The 22,380-nt window shown below is 49.2% G+C and overlaps 1 protein-coding gene across 1 annotated transcript in view; it reads right to left on the bottom strand.

Annotated features, from left to right (window-relative positions):
* The window catches only part of ARID3C (AT-rich interaction domain 3C), a 124,243-nt gene that overhangs the window by 3,549 nt on the left and 98,314 nt on the right, over window positions 1–22,380 (bottom strand). Inside the window, exons 4-7 of the mRNA XM_081212951.1 lie at window positions 7,277–7,460; window positions 6,190–6,434; window positions 4,168–4,437; window positions 126–215 (exon numbers count right to left, since the gene is read on the bottom strand). Of these exons, the coding sequence (XP_081069077.1) occupies window positions 126–215; window positions 4,168–4,437; window positions 6,190–6,434; window positions 7,277–7,460 (789 nt within the window). The remainder of the gene's footprint in view (window positions 1–125; window positions 216–4,167; window positions 4,438–6,189; window positions 6,435–7,276; window positions 7,461–22,380) is intronic.

Below are 22,380 nucleotides of genomic sequence, written 5' to 3'. Positions count from 1 at the left end.
ATGGATTTTATCGTAGCAAAGACATCAGGGTCGGAGGGAAAGGTCGTCAGCCGGGCCGCAGCTATAACTTATTGGATTTCCCGGCTGCAATTACACGGGTGAAGCAGCCCCCCCTTTCTATTTACCTGTGTAGACAACTCCATTTATTTCTATTGACATGTTGATACTGCTAATGCCATTGCTGGACAGGTTCAATGCAGCCTCCTGTCTGTCATCTGGAAGGGGAGAAGAAAATGCCGATAGAGGGATTTCGGAAGGGAGAGGCAGGGAGGATGGAGCCCAGAGCCAGTCCAGTACCACTTTGCACAACCCAAGCCCGCCGTTTGATAGGCAGCTGCTCATCAAAGTGAGATGGGACGGCAGCTCACAGCTCAAGTCCCTGCGGCAAAGCGGCTCAGAGACTCTTCTGTAAACCCAGAAGCCTTGGGTTCAAATCTCACCTCTGCCAGTAAGTCAGCCTCACTCCCCCATCTCAAAGTTGTTTTCCTTAATTTTTTAATGAACATATAAAACACATACATAAACATTTACACAGTACACACACACAACACACTACCTTATTTTCATAACATACAACATACCTACATTACTCTATATAAAACCTACCTATACTGTACATATCAACATACAGTGGTACCTCGCAAGACGAATGCCTCGCAAGACGAAAAACGTGCAAGACGAAAGAGTTTTTCGTTTTTTGAGTTGCTTCACAAGACGAATTTCCCTATGAGCTTGCTTTGCAAGATGAAAAATGAAAACGTCTTGCAAGTTTGTTTCCTTTTTCTTAAAACCGTTAATACCCTATGGGAAACCGTGCTTCGCAAGACGAAAAAACTCGCAAGATGAAAAAACTCGCAGAACGAATTAATTTCGTCTTGCGAGGCACCACTGTACCTACACACCTACCCCACACAGACACCCACCAAGTGACCTGACTTCCAGCCATTCTTGTTACGCTACTTTATTTTTCCAGCTAGCTTAAACGCATTTCATTATTTCTTTAATCTCTTCTTCTATCTTGACTTTACTCTGCTTTCACTCTCGTCATTTTCTGGATTCACTCTGGACAGTATCTGTCAGAAATTCTACTTTTTCCACATAAATTTTTATGTATTCCTTAAAGATAAAGGTAAAGGGACCCCTGACCATAAGGTTCAGTCGTGGCTGACTCTGGGGTTGTGGCGCTCATCTCGCTTTACTGGCCGAGGGAGCCGGCGTACAGCTTCCGGGTCATGAAGGAGCGGCTCCACCCCCATCATTCTGCCCGGACGCTGAGGTCCCGCGCCGAGGGCCTTCTGGCGGTTCCCTCATTGTGAGAAGTAAAGCTACAGGGAACCAGGCAGAGGGCCTTTTCGGTAGTGGCGCCCGCCCTGTGGAACGCCCTCCCATCAGATGTCAAAACGATAAACAACTACCTGACATTCAGAAGACATCTTAAGGCAGCCCTGTTCAGGGAAGTTTTTAATGTATGATATTTTAGTGTTTTTTTGGTTTCTATGGAAGCCGCCCAGAGTGGCTGGGGAAACCCAGCCAGATGGGCGGGGTACAAATAATAAATTATTATTATTATTATTATTATTATTATTATTATTATTATTATTATTATTATGTGGCCAGCATGACTAAGCCGCTTCTGGCGAACCAGAGCAGCACACAGAAATGCCGTTCACCTTCCCGCTGGAACGGTACCTATTTATCTACTTGCACTTTGACGTGCTTTCGAACTGCTAGGTTGGCAGGAGCAGGGACTGAGCAACGGGAGCTCACCCCGTCGCTGGGATTCGAACCGCCGACCTTCTGATCAGCAAGTCCTAGGCTCTGTGGTTTAGACCACAGTGCCACCCACATCCTTAAAGATAGCCCACTCCTTATTAACTTTTTGTACCATATCTCCTCTTATCCTCCCTGTTAGTTCGGCAATATGGAAGCATTCCATCATTTTAGATAACCTGTTTTAGTTGGGGACGCTGCTGCATTTTCCAGTTTTTGGCAATCAATAACCTTTCCGCTGTAGTTGCATACATAAATGTTGCTCTGACCGTTCTTTTTATTTCCTCTGACATGATACTTAGGAGAAAGGGTTCTGGTGTTTTTTTCAAATGAAAATCTAAACATCTTTTTCAGTTTGTTGTAGATATTTCCCCAGAATCCCACTATCTCTTTGCACTCCCACCACATATGTAGAAAGGTTCCTGCCTCATCTCAGAAGTTTTAAATAGTTGTTGTTCATTTTTCTCTGCAATAATTTTATAGTTTTGTCATTTTGGTAAACCGCTTTGGGCAGGAGGTTTCCACAAGCAAGCGGTGGGTAAATTTTGTGATATAGGTAAATAAGGAAGTAATCTTGCTTCACCTACCATATGGGGGTAATACTGATCCACCTTGCACAGTAATGGATATGAAGCACTTTGAAGAGGCTTGAAGTGCAATGCAAAAGGTAACTTAACAACGGGAGCTGTGAATCCCCGAGAAACGCTTGGAATCATTTTTGCAAAGTTGATTCTAGCATGTGTGCTCTGTTTTACAGATCCTTGCTGAAAGGAGTTGTTTCTTGGATGAACAGACCCCAGAATAACCTCCCCAGCACTGTCAGTGATGGCCCTGCTCTCCGGAAGCACAGTTCACTTCCCCGCTATCGAAATTACTTGCAAAAAAAAGTGTGCAAGTTCCCTCCCTGCACACTTTCACCTGCTTTCTTAACTTACTAATTTCTCCACACCCTTTCCTACCCAGACACATTCACTGGGGTGCAAAAGTGCTTCTCCAAAGTCCAAGAATCCTAGAATTGCAGAGTTGCGAGGAACCCCCAAAGGTCATCTAGTCCAACCCGCTTCAAGCAGGAATCTCAGCTCAAGAACTAGATGTCCCGGGGTCCCTTCAAACTCTACAACTCTATGATACTGCAAGATCAGAAAGAAGAAGCCTTTCTTGATAGTTCTGCCGAAGTATTTTTAATCTTATTTTTTTGCTTGTGGAGGGGCCTTTTCTGTGACAGCCCCTAAGCTGTGGAACTGTGGAACACCAGAGGCGTGTGTTTCTGTACAGTTTTCCACAAATGCTGAAGACGCAACCCCTCTGCCTTGCCCCTTGACCCCCAAGAGGTGTGGGAAAGTGTACAGGCCTAGGACCCTCGTACCTACGGGATCCCCTCTCCCGGTATGCGCAGTGGAGGACCTTAAGGTCCATAAATAGCAACACCCGAGAGGTCCCAGGCCCTAAGCCTCAACCAGAGGCAGGGCCTTTTCAGTACTGGCCCCAACTTGGTGGAACGCTCTGTCTCATGAGACCAGGGCCCTGCAGGATCTGATTTCTTTCCACAGGGCCTGTAAGACAGAGTTGTTCCGCCTGGCCTTTGGCTTGGAATCAACTTGATCCCCTTCCCCTCTTTCCTTTCTCCTTCTGTGATGGAACTCCTATTTGGGGACTTCCCTGGCTTTTTTCTGGCCCACGTAGGACCGGTCTGCATAGTTGGCCTTGGTGAAGATTTGATGTTTTCATCCCCAAAATGTTTTTGATTTGAGTTCCTACTGAAACAAGGCTGCATTTTAATGCTGTATCTTAATCCTGTATTTAAGTTGTATTTCAATCAATTGTTTTATACCTGGTGTCAGCCGCCCTGAGCCCGGTCTTGACTGGGGAGGGCGGGGTATAAATAATTTATTATTATTATTATTATTATTATTATTATTATTATTATTATTATTATTATTCAGGGCTTGCTCTGGTGACAGCAATCTGCTTTTCCAATTCTTGCAACCATCCCTGGAACGTGCTGCTGGAGAGCAGTAATCCAATGGATGATCACAGCTACAGATCCCAGTCACCTCTGGACCTTAGCTGTCAAACTTCCCTTTTTTTGCGGGAAATTCCCTTATTCCAACGCCGTTTCCCGCTGCTTCCTGCTGCTATCCCGGATTGTTAGATATCCCGTAGACTTTCCCTGGGACAGGTGAGGCTGCTGATCCCTTATTTCCAAATCTGAAAGTTGACAGCTATGCTCCGGACACTGCCCTCTCTGGCTGCGCTGCCCCAGAGAATCCTGGGAACTGTAGTTTGGGGAGAGGTTCCCGAGACATGTCATCCTCCTGGCACAAAACTACACTTCCCAGAGTTCCCTGGGAAGACCAGGGGTTTGCGGACACCCTTTGCGACCCGGACGGCTCTCACCTCCGCGGTTGTTGATCTTGATGTTGACCGGGAACTGCGACGCCATGGCCAGGAGGTTCTGCTGGAGTGCCTGCTGCACCAGGCGCTGCTGCTCCTCGGCCACCAGGGCCATCTTCTTCTCGGGGGGCTCACCCCCCTCCAGCTTCTCCCGCAGCTGCTCCAGGGCGGCCGCCTGAGACGCGGCCGCTTGCGCAGCCACCAAGTGGTGTCCGGCTAAGCTGACGGGGATGGCCAGGCGGCCGGGGACCGCGGAGGAAAGGATGCTCTCCTCTGGAGGGGAGAAAAGAGAGGGGGAGGAATTGCAGAGCGTAAGAATTGCGAGGGACCCCCAAAGGGCATCCAGTCCAACCCCCTGCAATACAAGGATGACCTAACCTGGGGAGAAAACAGCAAAGACCTGAGCACAGCAGAGGTTATATTTTCTGAGAATCCTCCGGAAAAACAATCTCTCCAAGGACCTGTTGATGGCATTTTACCATTGTACTTTGGAGAGTGCATTAACTTCTGGTCTGTGTGTGTGGTTTGGGAGCTGCACGGTCAGGGTAAAAACAATGCTGTCCAGGGTTGTAAAGACTGCGGAGAGAATAATTGGGTGCGCTCTTCCCACCTTGGATCAAATCTATGCTTCCAGGTGTCATAAGAAAGCTGCAGAGATAGCGCAGAATAGTGCGCACCCCGGAAATGATCTCTTTCAGCTTCTGCCTTCTGGAAGAAGGTCCAGGGTTATAAAGACTAGGACTAGCCGTCTGAGAAACAGTTTCTATCCAAATGCGATTTTGGTTTTAAACGCAGTTTAAGGTAGTCTCTTTGGGAGTATATTGTATTTAATTATGGGGTACCAGAGTGCTTCCGCTCCTTCCTCCTGGGCTGTGTTCAGAAAGTGGTGTTGGGGGATGAGTGTTCAGACCCCTGGGCTCTCACTTGTGGGGTGCCTCAGGGTTCTGTCCTCTCCCCCATGCTTTTCAACATCTACATGCAGCCGCTGGGAGAGATCATCGGGGGTTTGGGCTGGGTGTCCATCAATATGCAGATGATACCCAGCTATACCTCTCTGAAGCTGGTGAAGGTCCTGTGTGAGTGTCTGGAGGCGGTTGGAGGATGGATGGTGGCTAACAGATTGAGGTTGAATCCTGACAAGACAGAAGTACTGTTTCTGGGGGACAGGAGGCGGGCAGGTATGGGGGACTCCCTGGTCCTGAATGGGGCAACTGTGGCCCTGAAGGACCAGGTGCGCAGCCTGGGAGCCATTCTGAACTCACAGCTGTCCATGGAGGCGCAGGTCAATTCTGTGTCCCGGGCAGCTGTCTACCAGCTCCATCTGGTACGCAGGCTGAGACCCTCCCTGCCCACAGACTGACTGGCCAGAGTGGTGCATGCTCTGGTTATCTCCCGCTTGGACTACTGCCATGCGCTCTACGTGAGGCTACCTTTGATGGTGACCCAGAAACTACAACTAATCCAGAATGCGGCAGCTAGACTGGTGACTGGGAGCGGCCACTGAGACCATATAACACCGGTCTTGAAAGACCTACACAGGCTCCCAGTACGTTTCCGAGCACAATTCAAAGTGTTGATGTTGACCTTGAAAGCCCTAAACGGCCTTGGTCCAGTAGACCTGAAGGAGCGTCTCCACCCCCATCGTTCAGCCCAAACACTGAGGTCCAGTGCCGAGAGCCTTCTGGCGGTTCCCTCGCTGCGAGAGGCCAAGTTACAGGGAACCAGGCAGAGGGCCTTCTCAGTAGTGGCCCCCGCCCTGTGGAACGCCCTCCCACCAGATGTCAAAGAGAACAATAACTCCCAGACTTTTAGAAGACATCTGAAGGCAGCCCTGTTTAGGGAAGATTTTAATGTTTAATAGGTTATTGTATTTTAGTGTTCTGTTGGAAGCCGCCCAGAGTGGCTGGGGAAACCCAGCCAGATGGGCAGGGTATAAATAATAAATTATTATTATTATTAAAATACGGCAAATCACCTTTTTTGACACCTGGGAATTTCAGTCTGAGTTATGCCCAACTGCCTCACCTTTCTTGATGGCGTGCACTTGGTTGATCTGGCTGCAGTTGTGCGCAGAGATGGTGAGGGAGGGCAGCGGTATCTTGGGCGAGGCCAGGACCCCCGGCGTCCCCACCGGAGAGTAGTTGAAGAGCGTGGTCCCAAAGGCTTGCCGTCTCCCTTCCCTCCGGTTGCTGTCAATGGCGGCCTGCAGTTCGCCGGGGGAGCTGAGCGCCCGCTTCTCGCACTCATAGGGATAGAGGTATTTCATGTACCTGGCATGCGGAGGGAGGCAGAAAGGGAGAGAGGAAGCGTGGGGTAGTGGTTAGAGTGCCAGGGTAGCGGTTCCCAAACTTTCTCCGGGCAACCCCCTCCCCTCGGTTTCAGAAACTCACCCACTACCCACTAAGGAAGTCAGACTATCCTCCAACCTGGTGGAATGCTCTGTCCCAGGAGACCAGGGCCCTGCAGGATTTAACCTCCTTCTGTTGGGCCTGTAAGACAGAGCTATTCCGCCTGGCCTTAAATTTGAATTCAGCCTGATCTTTTATTCCCCTTCATTCCCTCCCTCTCCACTTTTTATGAAGATCACCCGCTCTGGGATCCCACAGCTAATTCTCCCCATGTCTCCTCGCTGGCCCAAATAGGACTCATTTAGCCAGCTAGCCCTGGTGACCATCTAATGTTTATTGGATGGATTTCCCCCCTAAACTGATTTTTGATTTTATTGTTATTCACGTTTTATACCGTATTTTATGCTGGTTTTTTTGTAGCATCAATTAAGTGTTTTAAATTTGTTGTTAGCCGCCCTGAGCCCGGTTTTCTGAACCGGGAAGGCCGGGGTATAAATAATAAAAAATTATTATTATTATTATTATTATTATTATTATTATTATTATTATTACCCTATTCAGAATTGTTCAGAACAGCGGTTTGCATGACCCGCTAAATAACACCATAGAGTGCAAAGCAGAGGTTTCTTCAACATCCAATTAAAGCTGTTCCGTTTAATTAATTCAAGCAAACGGATGGATTTTGATTTAGCGATACCAGCTTTTCAGAGTCATTTGCACCTCCAGAGCCCCCTCGCCTCTTCGCGGGAGAACAAGCCACTCACTGCGTACGGAGGGTGAAAGCAGCGCTGGTGATGGAGGTGGGCAGGTTGAGGCCTTTGGTGATCTCGCGCCAGATCTTCTTGTTGATGACTTCCACCAGGCCCCCTTTCTCGGTCACCAGCCGGTAGAGGGTGTAGAGGTCCAAGACCTGCTTGGCCATGATGGGGATCCGGTTCACGGGAGTCCCTGGGGAGAGAGGAAATTCAAGGTTGGCAGATATACAACAGGTGCTTATGGTGGAATTGTAAAATACCGTATTTTTCGTTCTATAAGACACACTTTTCCCCTCCTAAAAAGTAAGGGGGAATGTGTGTGTGTCTTATGGAGCGAATGCAGGCTGCGCAGCTATCGCTGAAGCCAGAATAGCAAGAAGGATCAGTGCACACGATCCCTCTAGCTGTTCTGTGCAGCGATCCCTCTAGCTGTTCTGACTTCGCTTCGCTGGAGAGGCGCTGCGCAGAGAGGGAGAGAATATTTTTTTCTTGTTCTCCTCCTCTAAAACTAGGTGCGTCTTATGGTTGGGTGCGTCGTACGGAGCAAAAAATACAGTAGTTTAAAATCACAGTCAAAGCTCGGAATAAATGTGCTTCAAGTTAAGTATTTTCGGGTTGTGTTCCACAGCAACCCAGAAGTAACGGAGCGTGCCCATGCGCAGACGGTCAAAATGACGTCAGCGCATGCGCGGAAGCGGCCAAACACAACCTGCGCACGCACAAATGTGGGTTGCATTTGCTTCAGGATGCGAACGGGGCTCTGTTCCGGAGCCCCGTTCGCACCCCGAGGTACCACTGTACTGGGAAATCGAACAAATCCCAACAAAAGAACTGCGGCAAGGGAAGTTGATGGACTATGTGGAACTGGCGAAATTGACGCACAAAATTCGCAAAAAGGACAACTGTGACTTCGAAGAAGAATGGGAACCTTTTATAAAGTATTTAAAGAAACAACAAAATGAGTTGGACTCCCTGGCCGGCTTTGAATAAACAAACACAAATTTATTATTGGTAACATATTGACAGATAATTTAAGGAACATTACCATTTTATAATATGCAGAGAATAACATGTGCTGCAAAACCAGAGAGAGGAGCTGAAGGAAGTCCTAGGTTTTTCTTGGGGAGGGGAGAGGGAAAATCGGGGGGGGGGGAATGTGGATGATATGTTTTTGATAAATTGTTATGCTGAAATGTCTAATAAAAATATTCAATAAATAAAATAAAATAAAATTACTGGGAAATGATATATAATGAAATGGGAAAAAATATGTTTAAGATAGCCTTTGTTAAAAGCACAGAAGCTTTTTGGTTAGGAATTTTAGGTCTCAAGATCTGCCAAAGGGAAAACAAAAACTTTTAATGTATGCTACATCCATGCATAGCTGTCAACATTTCCCTTTTCTTGCGAGGAATCCTATTCGCAATAAGGGAATTTCCCTTTAAAAAAGGGAAACGTTAACAGCTATGCATCCACGGCAAGGATGCTTTTGGCACAAAGATGGAAAAGCAATAAAACACCAACTGAGGAAGAAAGGCAAGAAATGCTTATGGAATACACCGAAATGGCAAAACTAACTGAAAATCTTTGACTTAAGGACAAAAAAAATCATTCAAGGAAGATTGGGAACCATTTACGGCTTACCTACAGAAATGAAATATACTCGGAGTCAAGTGTGGATTTCATGCTCTTTATTCAGCTCATAGTAGTGAGGAATGAAAGTTCCCCCAGAATGTCTGCCTTATACAGTGGTGCCCCGCAAGACGAATGCCTCGCAAGATGGAAAACTCGCTAGACGAAAGAGTTTTCCGTTTTGGAGGTGCTTCGCAAAACGAATTTCCTATGGGCTTGCTTCGCAAGACGACAATGTCTTGCGAGTTCCTGCTGGGTTTTTTTCCTCCCCCCCCCTTTTTCTAAGCCGCTAAGCCACTTATCAGCTGATCCGATCAGCAGATAAGCCGCTAAAAGTCGCTAAAAGCCACTAATAGCGCTAATCCGCTAATCCTTCAATGGGCTTGCTTCGCAAGACGAAAAAACCGCTAGACGAAGAGAATCACAGAACGGATTATTTTCGTCTTGTGAGGCACCACTGTATACCTTATTTACACAATGGGACCCACGTGATTGGCTAGTTCCGGGATTCTCCTTTAGGCCAATCAGGTTGCGGATTTACTTCCACCTGGAGCTGGATTGGGTGGCTCCTGCGGACCAATCATACTGCTGCATTGTTCTAGGACCAATCAGACTGCTGCATTCTGAATCCTATTGTTCTAGGACCAATCAGACTGCTGCTTTTTTGAGCCTATTCAACTCGGTACATAACAAGAAACAATGCAAAGAAATGGACTCATTTGCAGGTTTTGAGTAATCACTTACAATTAAGGGCCCCATTACCTTCAGCAGCTGAGGGCCTCATCAAACCTAAATCCGGCCCTGAGTGGGACCGACTCCCTCGAAAGGGGTTTTACTCTCCTTCATTGGAGATTTTTTAAACAGAGGCCGGATGGCTCAGCTGTGAGTTTGGCATTAAAGGTGTCAGACTAGATCACAATCAGGGTCCCTTCTGACTCTACAATTCTATGGTTTTATGAAGATATCAGTGGTTTGGGCTGGGTCTTCAGTGCTCAACACAACCCTTTTCCCATTCGGCTAATCAGAATAAATTGTGCAGGATTATATCTATGAATGACGGAAGGAGGCAAGGTTTCAGCTCATGCAAAAATGTCTTCCTTTTCCACGATCAATGCAGGCTGAAGAACGTAACATTTCTTATTAAATATTTTTGGCTACCGCAGTACATGCCCAAGTTTATGTAAAACCCCCAGATAAAGGTCACGCTATAAATTAAGAACTTAGAAAAGGCGGTCCTGTTTTATTGAGCCCACTTGGTTCTGTGGCAAAGAAATCTTTTGTGACGAAGGATTGATTCTCTCCAGCAGAGGGAGACAAAACCAGAGGGAAAAGGCTATACAAATTTTAAAACATCAGAGTTCGGGTTAGAAATGCAGGATTTAGAAAAACGCAGATTAACCTTTGAGATAAACTGCCTAGCAAAGAGGTCAGCTGGTCAGGAATGAGGGCGCTTCCAAAGGAAAACTGAAGATAAAACACAGATTGATGAGGCTGAAATAGCAAAAACCTGGAGTGGAGCCCTATTCCTGCTTCGACGTCCATTACTTGACTCTGGGCTTCGCGGATCCATCCCAGAGCGGAGTAACCATTTCCGTGCAGCCAGTTGTGATGGATATAATAGAGAGTCTTGTGTGAACTGCATTAAAACAGACAGCTCATCTCACCCCCCCAAATTTACCTGCATGTGTATATGGAGATGGCGGAAATGACTGGCAGAATCCGAGATCAGGGAGAAGAGTTGGTGGAAGAAGACTGGAGGAAATTTAAAATGTATTTGCAGAAATATTGTAAAATTTTTGAATGTTGAGGACATTGAAATGAATTGCAGGGGTTTTAGCAACAAGGTAAAATGCAAGATTGGATTAATAAATAGATAGACTAACAGGACATGAATTTGCTGAACTAATTTTTAAAAGGGATACAAAAATGGGAGACGCGAGGGAGTCAGGAAAATAAGTTAATCAAAGAGGAGAAATTAAGAAAGAGGGAATTTTTGTCTTTTTATATGTGCTTTTTTCTTTTCTTTTTTTGTGCCTAATGTCTGTAGTTTTGTTTTTTGTAATTTTGTATCTTTTCGTTTTTTGTATTTTTCTAAACTTTTCTATTGATAAAACCTAATAAAATATTATTTTTAAAAAAACAAATTTACCTGCATGTGGTTCCATTCTTTACCTGCATTCAGGAAAACATGTAAAAAAAATTCTTATGGATCTAGACAGCTTTTACGGCTGTCTGCAACAGGGACAGCAGCAATTCTTTAGCTGTGATTCCTGCATTGCAAGGGGGTTGAGCTAGATGACCTTTGGTGACCCCCCAACGCCACAATTCTAGGATTCTTAAAGAAAAAAAATCTGTCCCCACGCATTCTGTGGCAAGAAAAGCTGGATTCTGTTCCCCGACAATTTCCGTTGATATGCCTAACTTTGCTCCTTTTTAAAAATCGTTTTGCATGCTTTATTTAGCAGTGTGGTGTCCTTGTGCTCATCCATTCATTAATGCTTTTGATACGGTAGGGTATGAATTTAAGGAATCAAGGGGAAGGTGGCCCAAAAAACCACTGATCTAGCCCCATTATCGCCCACAGTGATGACAGGACTTGAACTCAGGACCTCTCACCCACAAGGCACATGCTCTGCCACTGAGCCACGGAAAGCATCTTCAAGTAATAATAATAATAATAATAATAATAATAATAATAATAATAAAGTTTATTTATACCCTGCCCTCCCCAGCCAGAGCCGGGCTCAGGGAGGCTAACACCAGTAAAATTACAGTAAAAACATAATAGGGGGGGGAACCAATTTAAGATACAGGTTAAAATGCAATTTAAAATGCAGCCTCATTTTAAAAGTAGCCCATAGATCAAAACCATAAGGGGAGGGAAACATAAGGGTCAGACTGAGTCCAAACCAGAGGCCAGGTGGAACAGCTCTGTCTTGCAGGCCCTGCGGAAAGATGTCAAGTCCCGCAGGGCCCTGGCCTCTTGTGACAGAGCGTTCCACCACGTAGGGGCCAGAACTGAAAAGGCCCTGGCCCTATTTGAGACCAATTTAACCACCTTGTGACATGGGACCTCCAAAATGTTGCCATTTGTGGACCTTAAGGTCCTCCGTGGGGCATACCAGGAGAGGCGGTCCCGTAGGTACGAGAGTCCTGGGCCGCATAGGACTTTAAAGGTCAAGACCAGCACCTTAAACCTGATCCTTAAACCTCGATGGCCCTTGTGGTCTCTTCCAACTCTATGATTCTATGATTCCACCTGGAGCCAGTGCAGTTGGCAAAGCACTGGATGAATGTGATCCCGCGGCAAGGACCCCGTAAGGAGTCTCACCGCAGCATTCTGCACCCGCTGGAGTTTCTGGGTCAGCTTCAAGGGCAGCCCCGCATGGAGCAAATTACAATAATCAAGCCTAGAGGTGACTGTAGCATGGATCACTGTGGCCAGATCAGGGCGAGAAAGGGTAAGGGACCAACTGCTTAATACGGCGGAGATGGGAAAATGTCCCCCATTCCCAGAAAATGACTTCTGCAAGAGTGCCCACATTCCAGTGCGGGTGTGCTTTGATTAGATTAGGTGGCTGCCCGCTATCTTGACAGGACAGTGTTTTGTGGCAGGATTTGAATGCAGAGCTAGACCTAGACCAAGCAGAGATGGGGGGTGAGTGCCCAAACAAATGTCCCAGGGCCTTCTTCACCAGTTTTCCTCCACAAAGAGGCACTTGCTCTCTTGCTCTGGCATGAAGGCTGCTTCTTTTGTCTCCTCCTCCTCCTCCTCCTCCTCCTGGTCTACTTTGCTAATTACTCACCTGCCCTCTGCGGCCCAAGCTACATGCTGCATTATCAGCTTATAAAATTGTCAGCTTGTCAGAAAGCTTGTTAATCTCGTTCCGTCTCCCTCTGGAAATGTTTTACGATAATCGCTTCCGTTCTTGACAGAGCGGTTTCTATTAAGGGGCACCGGCGGCAAGACGCAGCCAGCGTCCCAGAGGAAAAGGGGGCACCACGGACGGAGAAAGGAGCTTCTGGACAGGAGGGTCTTTGCACTCCAACCTGACCGGTCCCCAAACCCCTGGATTTTGAGCCAGTCGCTGGACTGCACCGTTTAGCTAGAAGCCCAAATTACAGGGACTCTCCAGACTGGTGGTTTTAATGGGTGTTTTCCTGCAACATGTCACTGATGTAGTGATCATGCACCTGCGGTGAATTTATACTGGACTGTCTGCGCGTTTCTGTGCGCTGTGCTGGCGCTGGCTCGCCAGAGAAGCTTCGTCACGCTGGCCATGTGACCCGGAAGTGTCTCCGGACAGCGCTGGCCCCCGGCCTGTAACGTGAGATGGGCGTGCAACCCTAGAGTCGGAAACGGTACGGGCAGGGGTACCTTAGTCTGCGCATCAGCTGTCTTTATTAGTCGTTCTGTGTTGCTTGCCCTGTGCGCATCATTGCCATCTGGAGGGGTGTTCCTGCACTACAGCGCAGCAAAAGCTGGATCAGCAACAAAAGCCCAGAACATCTGTGGTATAAAGAGTTACAGAATTTCACCAGCTCCTGCCAACCTCGCAGTTCGAAAGCACACCGGTGCAAGTAGATAAATAGGTACCACTGTGGCGGGAAGGTAAACAGCGTTTCCGTGTGTTCTGGTTTCCGTCACGGTGTTCCGTTTTGCCAGAAGTGGTTTAGTTCTGCTGGCCACACAACCTGGAAAGCTGTTGGCGGAAAAACGCCGGCTCCCTCGGTCCTTTACCTTTTAACCTTATTAAAGGTAAAGGGACCCCTGACAATTAGGTCCAGTCATGGCCGACTCTGGGGTTGCGACGCTCATCTCGCTTTATTGGCTGACGGAGCTGGCGTACAGCTTCCAGGTCATGTGGCCAGTATAACTAAGCCACTTCTGGCGAACCAGAGCAGCGCACGGAAACACCGTTTACCTTCCCTCCGGAGTGGTACCTATTTATCTACTTGCTAGGTTGGCAGGAGCAGGGACCGAGCGACAGGAGCTCACCCTGTCGCGGGGATTTGAACCGCTGACCTTCTGATCAGCAAGTCCTAGGCTCTGTGATTTAACCCACAGCGCCACCCGTGTCCCTTGATTTTACCTTATTATGCATTGCTTATTATAATGAACCACATTTATAGGCCTGCTTTAGCTTCTTGCATTGGATGGGCATTATATTTTGCATGGGCACTCGGTTGTTCATGATCCTGCACCACAAACCGGCCTTTAGACAAAGGGTACGGCAAACATAGGGACGCAGGTGGCGCTGTGGGTAAAACCTCAGCGCCTAGGACTTGCCGATCGAATGGTCGGCGGTTCGAATCCCCGCGGCGGGGTGCGCTCCCGCTGCTCGGTCCCAGCGCCTGCCAACCTAGCAGTTCGAAAGCATCCCCGGGTGCGAGTAGATAAATAGGGACCGCTTACTAGCGGGAAGGTAAACAGCGTTTCCGTGTGCGGCTCTGGCTCACCAGAGCAGCTTCGTCATGCTGGCCACGTGACCCGGAAGTGTCTGTGGACAGCGCTGGCTCCCGGCCTTTAGAGTGAGATGAGCGCACAACCCTAGAGTCTGTCAAGACTGGCCCGTACGGGCAGGGGTACCTTTACCTTTACCTTACGGCAAACATGTCTTGAACAGAAACTATATGAACAAGCCACTGCGACAAAAGGGTGGTGGGCAAATTGGGCTCCCTTCTTGTGCTCTTATTGGGCTTCAAGTTCCCGAATGAGGGGCTGGTGCCAGGATGGACTTCTCAGGTTGGCAGCCAAGTCAAAAGTGGTCTTTGCCCTTTGCCAAGTGGGGAGTCAGGGACTGAACTGGGCTCCTTCCTTCCTTCCTATGGTAGAGTTTCTGCTCTGCCACTGAGCTGCAAGCCCTCACCAAGGGTTCATCATCACCCAAGAGAAAATGGAGGAGGCTCCCCAAACTTGCCCAGGGTCCTGAAAGCAGGACCGTAAGCGGCTTCGGCCAGTGAGCCACACGCGAGTTACCCAGCATGCTCCCTGCCCGCAGGCCTGGCTCACCATCTAAACTGAAATCAATTCCAATAACCCTGAGGCATTGACAGCCCTTCACAGCACGTCCAGGTCTAATTAACAGCCTTTTGGGTCACCCGGACCAGAGGGCGCGGCGGCACAGCGTCTCCTCCAGCACCTCCTGCCCATAAAGTGGGAAGGGTGGGTGGAGAGGGGGGCATTCCGCAGGGCCTTGCAGACGAGGCAGTCCCGCCGTGACTGCTTCCCATTGCCCCCCACAAAAGAGCAGGGGAGTCCCCAACCCCATGGTCAGGAGGGGCTCCTCCATTGCTGGCCGATGGGCCGCAATCTCTCCTCGCCGTGACCTTCCCTCACTGACCTCAGCGGCTTTGTGCAGCTGCTGTGGTTTGCAGAGGGAGCCCAGCGCCGAAACGAGCGTCTGGGGGCTCTTCGGGATCCGAGTGGGCGAGAGGCTGGGAGGGTTGAGTGCAATGCAACCCGACCCCTCTCACTGGGGGGGGGGGGGCGGTGTTATATATGGGGCTGTGCCCAGTGTGGCTCTGTATTAGAGGAAGAACGCACAGCAAGGTATCCCTGCTGCAAAGAAATGCAGGCTCCTGCAGATTTAGCAAACGCATCTCAAAAAGGACAGTGGCAGAGCTGAACATGGTACAGAAAAGGGAGAAGGGACTGAGGACTAAGGAAATGCTTTCTGGGGGGGGGAACAGCCCGTTCCATGTTGTATTGTATTTTTAATATTTTGTTGGAAGCCGCTCAGAGCAGCTGGGGAAACCCAGCCAGATGGGTGGGGTATAACTACAGTGGTACCTCTGGTTGCGAACGGGATCCGTTCCCGAGTACAACATGAGTAGAACACAACCCGTGTCTGCGTGTGTGCAGGTCATGATTTGCCGCGTCTGCGCATGCACGTGACTTCATTTTGCGCGTCTGCGCATGCGCAAGCGGTGAAACCCGGAAGTACCCCTTTCCGGTACTTCCGGGTCGCCGCGGGACGCAACCTGAAAAAATGTATCATGAAGCAAACGCAACACGAGGTATGACTGTACTTTTCCATGTATAAGACTGGGGTTTTTTACTTTAAATTACGGTTAAAAATCTGGGGGCATCTTATACACAGATAGTGCATATGCCCATTTTCTAAATTTAGGCTCCCCAAAAGTAGGGGTCATCTTATACATGGGGGCGTCTTATACACTGAAAAATACGGTAATAAATTATTGTTATTGTTATTATCATCATCACCATCATCATTATTACAGCCCCCAGCATCTGAAGGATCTTTCGTATTGCAACTTCTGAACTGAAACTCTACAATTCTATGGTTTTACATGATGTTCCAAAGGATGGGGGGGCCATAGTAATAACCAAGAGCTTCTAACAGGCTGCAGAGGAGAAGAAACTGAGGCAAAGCTCCGTTGCCCCAGGATGGGTGGAAAGTCTTGTTCCATCTATCTGCCCACTCTGTTCGCCATGGCCAACCAGGACACTGTGGCGGAGTCAGTCAAATCCAGAGCAGGAGGAGATGGAGAGTGGAAACAGCTGTGGCCAACTGAGCCGCCTCACAGCCCACAGACCAGGTGCCAGCAGGGCAATTGCAGGTGGGCAACTCCAAGTGCCCTTTGGTGTCTTCCCTTTAGGGGAACAGTAAGTGTGGGAGATTGGCAGCCAAACTAACAAATGCATATTCTTGCAAATCAGCATGAGAAGGCGCTAGGTCTGCAGAGCTGTGTTGTTGACACCCAGACCATAGAAACACAATTTGCAGAGAGGGCTTTGTGTGATGTCATTTCCCCTCCTCTCCTGGAGAGGAAGGAGCATAGACGACTTCCTGTTTCTCTCTTTCTCTTCTCGTGGCCAGCCATGAAGGGACATATGCCCTGGGTTTGCTCCTGGCACATAACGGAAGCTGTTGCTACCGTAAATGTAAGTATTTTGCCTGCATAGTTTTTACTGTTGCCAGTGCTGCGAACCAATGCACGATTATAAAGTACAGTGGTGCCTCGCAAGACGAAAAGAATCCGTTCTGTGATTCTCTTCGTCTAGCGGTTTTTTCGTCTTACGAAGCAAGCCCATTGACGGATTAGCGGATTAGCGCTATTAGCAGCTTTTAGCGGCTTTTAGCGGCTTATCTGCTGATCGGATCAGCTGATAAGCGGCTTAGTGGCTTAGAAAAAGGGGGAGGGGGGAACCAGCAGGAACTCGCAAGACATTGTCGTCTTGCGAAGCAAGCCCATAGGAGATTCGTTTTGCGAAGCACCTCCAAAACAGAAAACTCTTTCATCTAGCGAGTTTTCCTTCTTGCGAGGCATTCGTCTTGCGGGGCACCACTGTAAGCAAATCTAATTTTTGAACTTACTTCTTTGTTAAGAGGCATAAGGAAGAGGAAGTCAGCTTAATTCATTAGCTGGACTTGCTCAAAATAAGTCTTTGCAGTCCAATGCCTATGGATTAGAACGAGGGGCGGAGAAACATTTTGCAATCTTCCTCTCACCTGGAAATTTTGGAGCATGTGAGGGTCTATGGGGGGAGAGTCTATCTACTCTCAGAAATGTGGGGCAGCCTTAGTGGGGGTGAGGGAGGGCATTGCACACAGGAGGGGGTGTCACATAGCCCCCAGGCTGTTAGTAGGAAGAGAGGCTCAAGTAGGCAGCAGAACAAAGGAAAACAGGAGGGGTGGAGGAGGCACTTTGAATAACAACCCCATCTGGCCAGTGGGACTCATTGCCACAGGATTTCTCCTGCATTGCAGGGGTTGGACTAGATGGCCTTTGGGATCCCTCCCAACCATACAGTTCTGAGATTCTGTTGTTGTTTAGTCGTTCGGTCGTGTCCGACTCTTCGTGACCCCCTGGACCAGAGCACGCCAGACACTCCTGTCTTCCACTGCCTCCCGCAGTTTGGTCAAACTCATGCTGGTCGCTTCGAGAACACTGTCCAACCATCTCGTCCTCTGTCGTCCCCTTCTCCTTGGGCCCTCCATCTTTCCCAACATCAGGGTCTTTTCCAGGGAGTCTTCTCTTCTCATGAGGTGGCCAAAGTCTTGGAGCCTCAGCTTCAGGATCTGTCCTCCCAGTGAGCACTCAGGGCTGATTTCCTTCAGAATGGAGAGTTTGGATCTTCTTGCAGTCCATGGGACTCTCCAGAGTCTCCTCCAGCACCAGAATTCAAAAGCATCCATTCTTCTGCAATCAGCCTTCCTTATGGTCCAGCTCTCACTTCCATACATCATGACTGCGGAAAACCATAGCTTTAACTATAAGATGTTCCAAAAGCAGAAGCAAAAATAGCTTCAGAAAAGCATTCGATGGGGCATACTTTGCTTATCAGTTACCTTTTCCTAATTGGACTTGAGGCAAGATGGAGGGAGGGAGAGAGAGACTGGGGTGGCTCCTCTGCCCCCAGCATCAGTTGTCCCCCCCATAAGCCCAACAAGCAGAGATCCGCCTGGCATTCCCTGCGCAGGCAGTGGGGTCCTGTTGGGCAGGGCACCATGGAAGCAGCTGCCAGCCCTTGACACACAGGCAGAGAAAAGCTCTTTATTTATGCCCTTCCTTTCTTCTGGGTGGCCGTGAATGGGAGCTATCGAAAAGCCATCCATTTGCAGCCGAGAGGCCGCCAGGGTATCGCCGCTCAACTCAAACGCGTCCGTCACTCAGCGCCGCTTCCTCGCCCCCTTAATTTATGACCCTGATATTGGCTGGGCTGCTCCTCATAAGCCTGAAAAGCCTGGCGCCTCCATTCTTTTCAACCAGATCATTTCACTTGTTTCGTCTCTCCTTGGTCAGGAGGGGAGGGGGAGTGTGTGTGTGTAGGGGGGGGAGCGGTGCGATTCTTCCTTCTGCCTTCCGTCCTTCTGCAAGGCAAGTTATCTCCCTGTGCAATAACCCGACTCCCGGAACTTTCTGAAAACACAGAAGCATCTCAAACGCAGGAGAGCTTCTGCAAGTCAGGGTAGACAATACTGAGCTAAATGGACAAACTGGTCTCCATTTTTTTATTCTATAAATAGGGAGAGTCTTATATTTAAGCATTCCTCCCATGACTCACTTCTCCTTCTAGTTGGGCTATGCAGGGGTACCTTGGGTTACATACGCTTCAGGTTACAGACTCTGCTAACCCAGAAATAGTGCTTCAGGTTAAGAACTTTGTTTCAGGATGAGAACAGAAATCGTGCTCCAGCAGCGCAGTGGCAGCAGGAGGCCCCATTAACTAAAGCGGTGCTTCAGGTTAAGAGCAGTTTCAGGTTAAGAATGGACCTCCGGAACGAATTAAGAACTTAACCTGAGGTGCCATTGTACCAGGATTCAGCAAACCTTTTCAGCAGGAGGCTGGTTCACTGCCCCTCAGACCTCGTGGGGGACCGGACTATATTTTGAAAAATAAAAATGAACGAATTCCTATGCCCCACAATTAACCCAGAGATGCATTTTAAATAAAAGGACACATTCTACTCATGCAAAAGCACGCTGATTCCCGGACCACCCGTGGGCTGGATTTAGAAGGCGATTGGGCCGGATCCAGCCCCTGGGCCTTAGTTTGAATACCCATGGGCTATACACAGGCCGCTTAAAATCCTGGCTATATGCTACAGCATCTCTGTAATTTGTTTTCTTATACTGAATCTGCACAGAGCCTGGTTATTGTTTGCATGGTTGTTTGTTAGTTTGGACATATATTTATGAACAAAATTATTACAAGGAAAGGGGGGGAAAGACAATGATGAATAGGGCAAGCTTCTGATGGTGCTGAACTTAAAACCCCTAAACGGCCTCAGCCCAGTATACCTGAAGGAGCGTCTCCACCCCCATCGTTCAGCCCAGATACTGAGGTCCAGCTCCAAGCGCCTTCTGGGGGTTCCCTCCCTGAAAGAAGTGCGGTTGCAGGGAACCAGGCAGAGGGCCTTCTTGGTAGTGGCTGCCCTGTGGAACGCTCTCCCATCAGATGTCAAGGGAATAAACCACTATCTGACTTTTAGAAGACATCTGAAGGCAGCCCAGTTTAGGGAAGTTCATCAGAATCCATCAGAAGAATCAGATGGGGAAGAGGCAAGTGTATGTGAAGACGCAAATCACAGGCCAACTTCAGAAGGCCCTGCCAGATCAGCCCCCAAAGGCCCCACCCTGCTTTGTTTCCTGTCGTCCTAAGTCCTGTCATTTCCTGCTGAAGTCCTGAAACTTTTCACTCTACAAGCCCTCGGTGGGGTTTCCCCCATTTTTGCTGTGCTTTGGCAGGGGTGACCACATCCTTGAGGTGGCAGACAATTTTGTCTACCTGGGTACCACCCTATCCGGCAACCTCTCCATCGACCTTGAGCTGGACAAGCGTGTTGGCAAGGCAGCTGCGGCAATGCCTCTCCTCTCCAAAAGGGTTGGGAGAAGGGGATGCTAACGGCCAATACCAAGATAGAGGTCTACCAGGCTTGTGTGCTGAGCTCGCTGGTTTATGGAACTGAGTCATGGGCAACCACCAGGAGCGACGCCTCAATGTGCTTTCTGTGCCTAGAAAACACAAGGCAAAACGTGGAAGAGCCCTGAGCTGGATCAGGCCAATGGTCCCATCTGGCGCAGCGTCCTGTTCTCACAGTGGCTGAACAGCTGCCCCAAAGGGAAACCAGCAAGCAGGTGATCTGAGCAGAAGAGCCCTTGGCTTCCAGCAACTGGTATTCAGAAGTATCACTGCCATCCTGGTTGGTAGGCACTGATAGCCTTGAATTTGTCCTCTTTTAGAACCATCCATGGCAAGTGGTCACCCAAACTCTGTTTTAAAAGGAGAGTCCACCACCGTTGAACGAGCTCTTCTTGCCAGGAAGTTCTTCCCGATGTTGAGTCGGAATCTCCTTGCTTCTGACTCAAAGCCATGGGTTCGAGTCCTGCCCTCCAGAGCAGGAGAAAACAAGCTTGTTCCCTCTTCCATGTGGCCCCCATATATATATCCTCTCAGTCTCCTCTTGTCCAGTCCATGCCGCTGTCCCAGCTCAGAAGCTTCCTGATGTTTAGCCATCATCTCCTCGCACAGAGCAGGGTTTAGTCAACACGCTGCTCTCTGGATCTTGAGACTCCAGCTCCCATCAGCCCTCCGCACTCTCCATGCTGCCTGGGGCTGATGGGAGTCCGAGTCCAACAACATCTTGAAGGCATTACGTGGTCACTGCCCTCAAATAAGAAGCCAAAATAGACATACAGTCATACCTTGGATTACAGATGCTTCGGGTTGCGCGATTTCAGCTTACGCACTGCGCCGAACCCGGAAGTACCGGAATGGGTTATTTTTGGGTTTCGACGGATGTGCATGTACAGAAGCGCTAAATCGTGCTTTGCGCATGCGCAGAAGCGCCGAATCACGACCTGCGCGTACACAGACGTGGCGCTGCTGGTTGCAAATGTGTGTCCTGCATGGATCACGTTCGCAACAAGAGCATCCACTGTAAGGTAAAGGTAAAGGGACCCCTGACCGTTAGGTCCAGTCATGGCCAACTCTGGGGTTGCGGCACTCATCTCAATTTATTGGCCGAGGGAGCCGGCGTACAGCTTCCGGGTCATGTGGCCAGTATGACTGAGCCACTTCTGGCGAAGCAGAGCAGCGCACGGAAACGCCGTTTACCTTCCTGCTGGAGGGGTACCTATTGATCTACTTGCACTTTGATGTGCTTTCGAACTGCTAGGTGGGCAGGAGCAGGGACAGAGCAACGGGAGCTCACCCCGTCATGGGGTTCAAACCGCTGACCTTCTGATCTGCAAGTCCTAGGCTCTGTCCACTGTACTTAATCCCAAATTCAACTGCGAGTCTTCCTCCTTTGGCAGGCGCAACCGGTGGCTCAATGGGCCTCATCACTCCTGCCTCTGTCCCCTTTTGCGAGGCCCTAATGGAGACGCAGATCGCTCGGGGAGATTAGCCCCCTCGTCCAAGGGACCGGCCGGCAGATTAATGCCAACCGGGAAGCCACAAGACGCGCATTATTTATGCCCCACACCCCCGGGATCGATGCCGTGTGGGCAGAGCGGGGGGAGCTCAGACTCCTGGGCTCTTATCTCCCCACTGTGGATTTATGGGCATCGACCACCCCGCCCTAGAGAAGCCGCCACCCTCCGCGGGATTCGATTCCGCAGCCCCGATGGCAGGAGCCTCACAAAGGACCCTGATACAGATGTATAGCCAGGGGAGAATGGCTGTTAATTAGCACCCTTATCTCAGCCAGGAGAGAGCCAGTTAATTAGCTGGGAGAGAATAATGAGGCCGGCGCTCAGCGGAGGCGCCATGAATCTCGTGTCAGATGGAATGGGGGGGGGGTCCGGGGTGGAGGGACTTTGTCACCATTACCGGGGGGGGGGCTGGCAGCACCTCCCTTCCTGGCTGGCGGGAGGACCATGTTCCTTCTTCGAAAGAGGCAGCAGGTGGGTCTCACTTGGGGTCTAACCGATCCAGTTTAAGGCTTGGAAAAAGCCCCATCCACCCCCAAGTCGAGAAACATCTAGGATTTTCCTGTTTTCGTCGTGTG

The sequence above is a fragment of the Podarcis bocagei genome (assembly GCF_964188305.1).
Source record: "Podarcis bocagei genome assembly, chromosome: 11".
NCBI classification, from domain to species: domain Eukaryota; kingdom Metazoa; phylum Chordata; class Lepidosauria; order Squamata; family Lacertidae; genus Podarcis; species Podarcis bocagei.
This window is presented reverse-complemented; position numbering and strand designations above follow the sequence as displayed.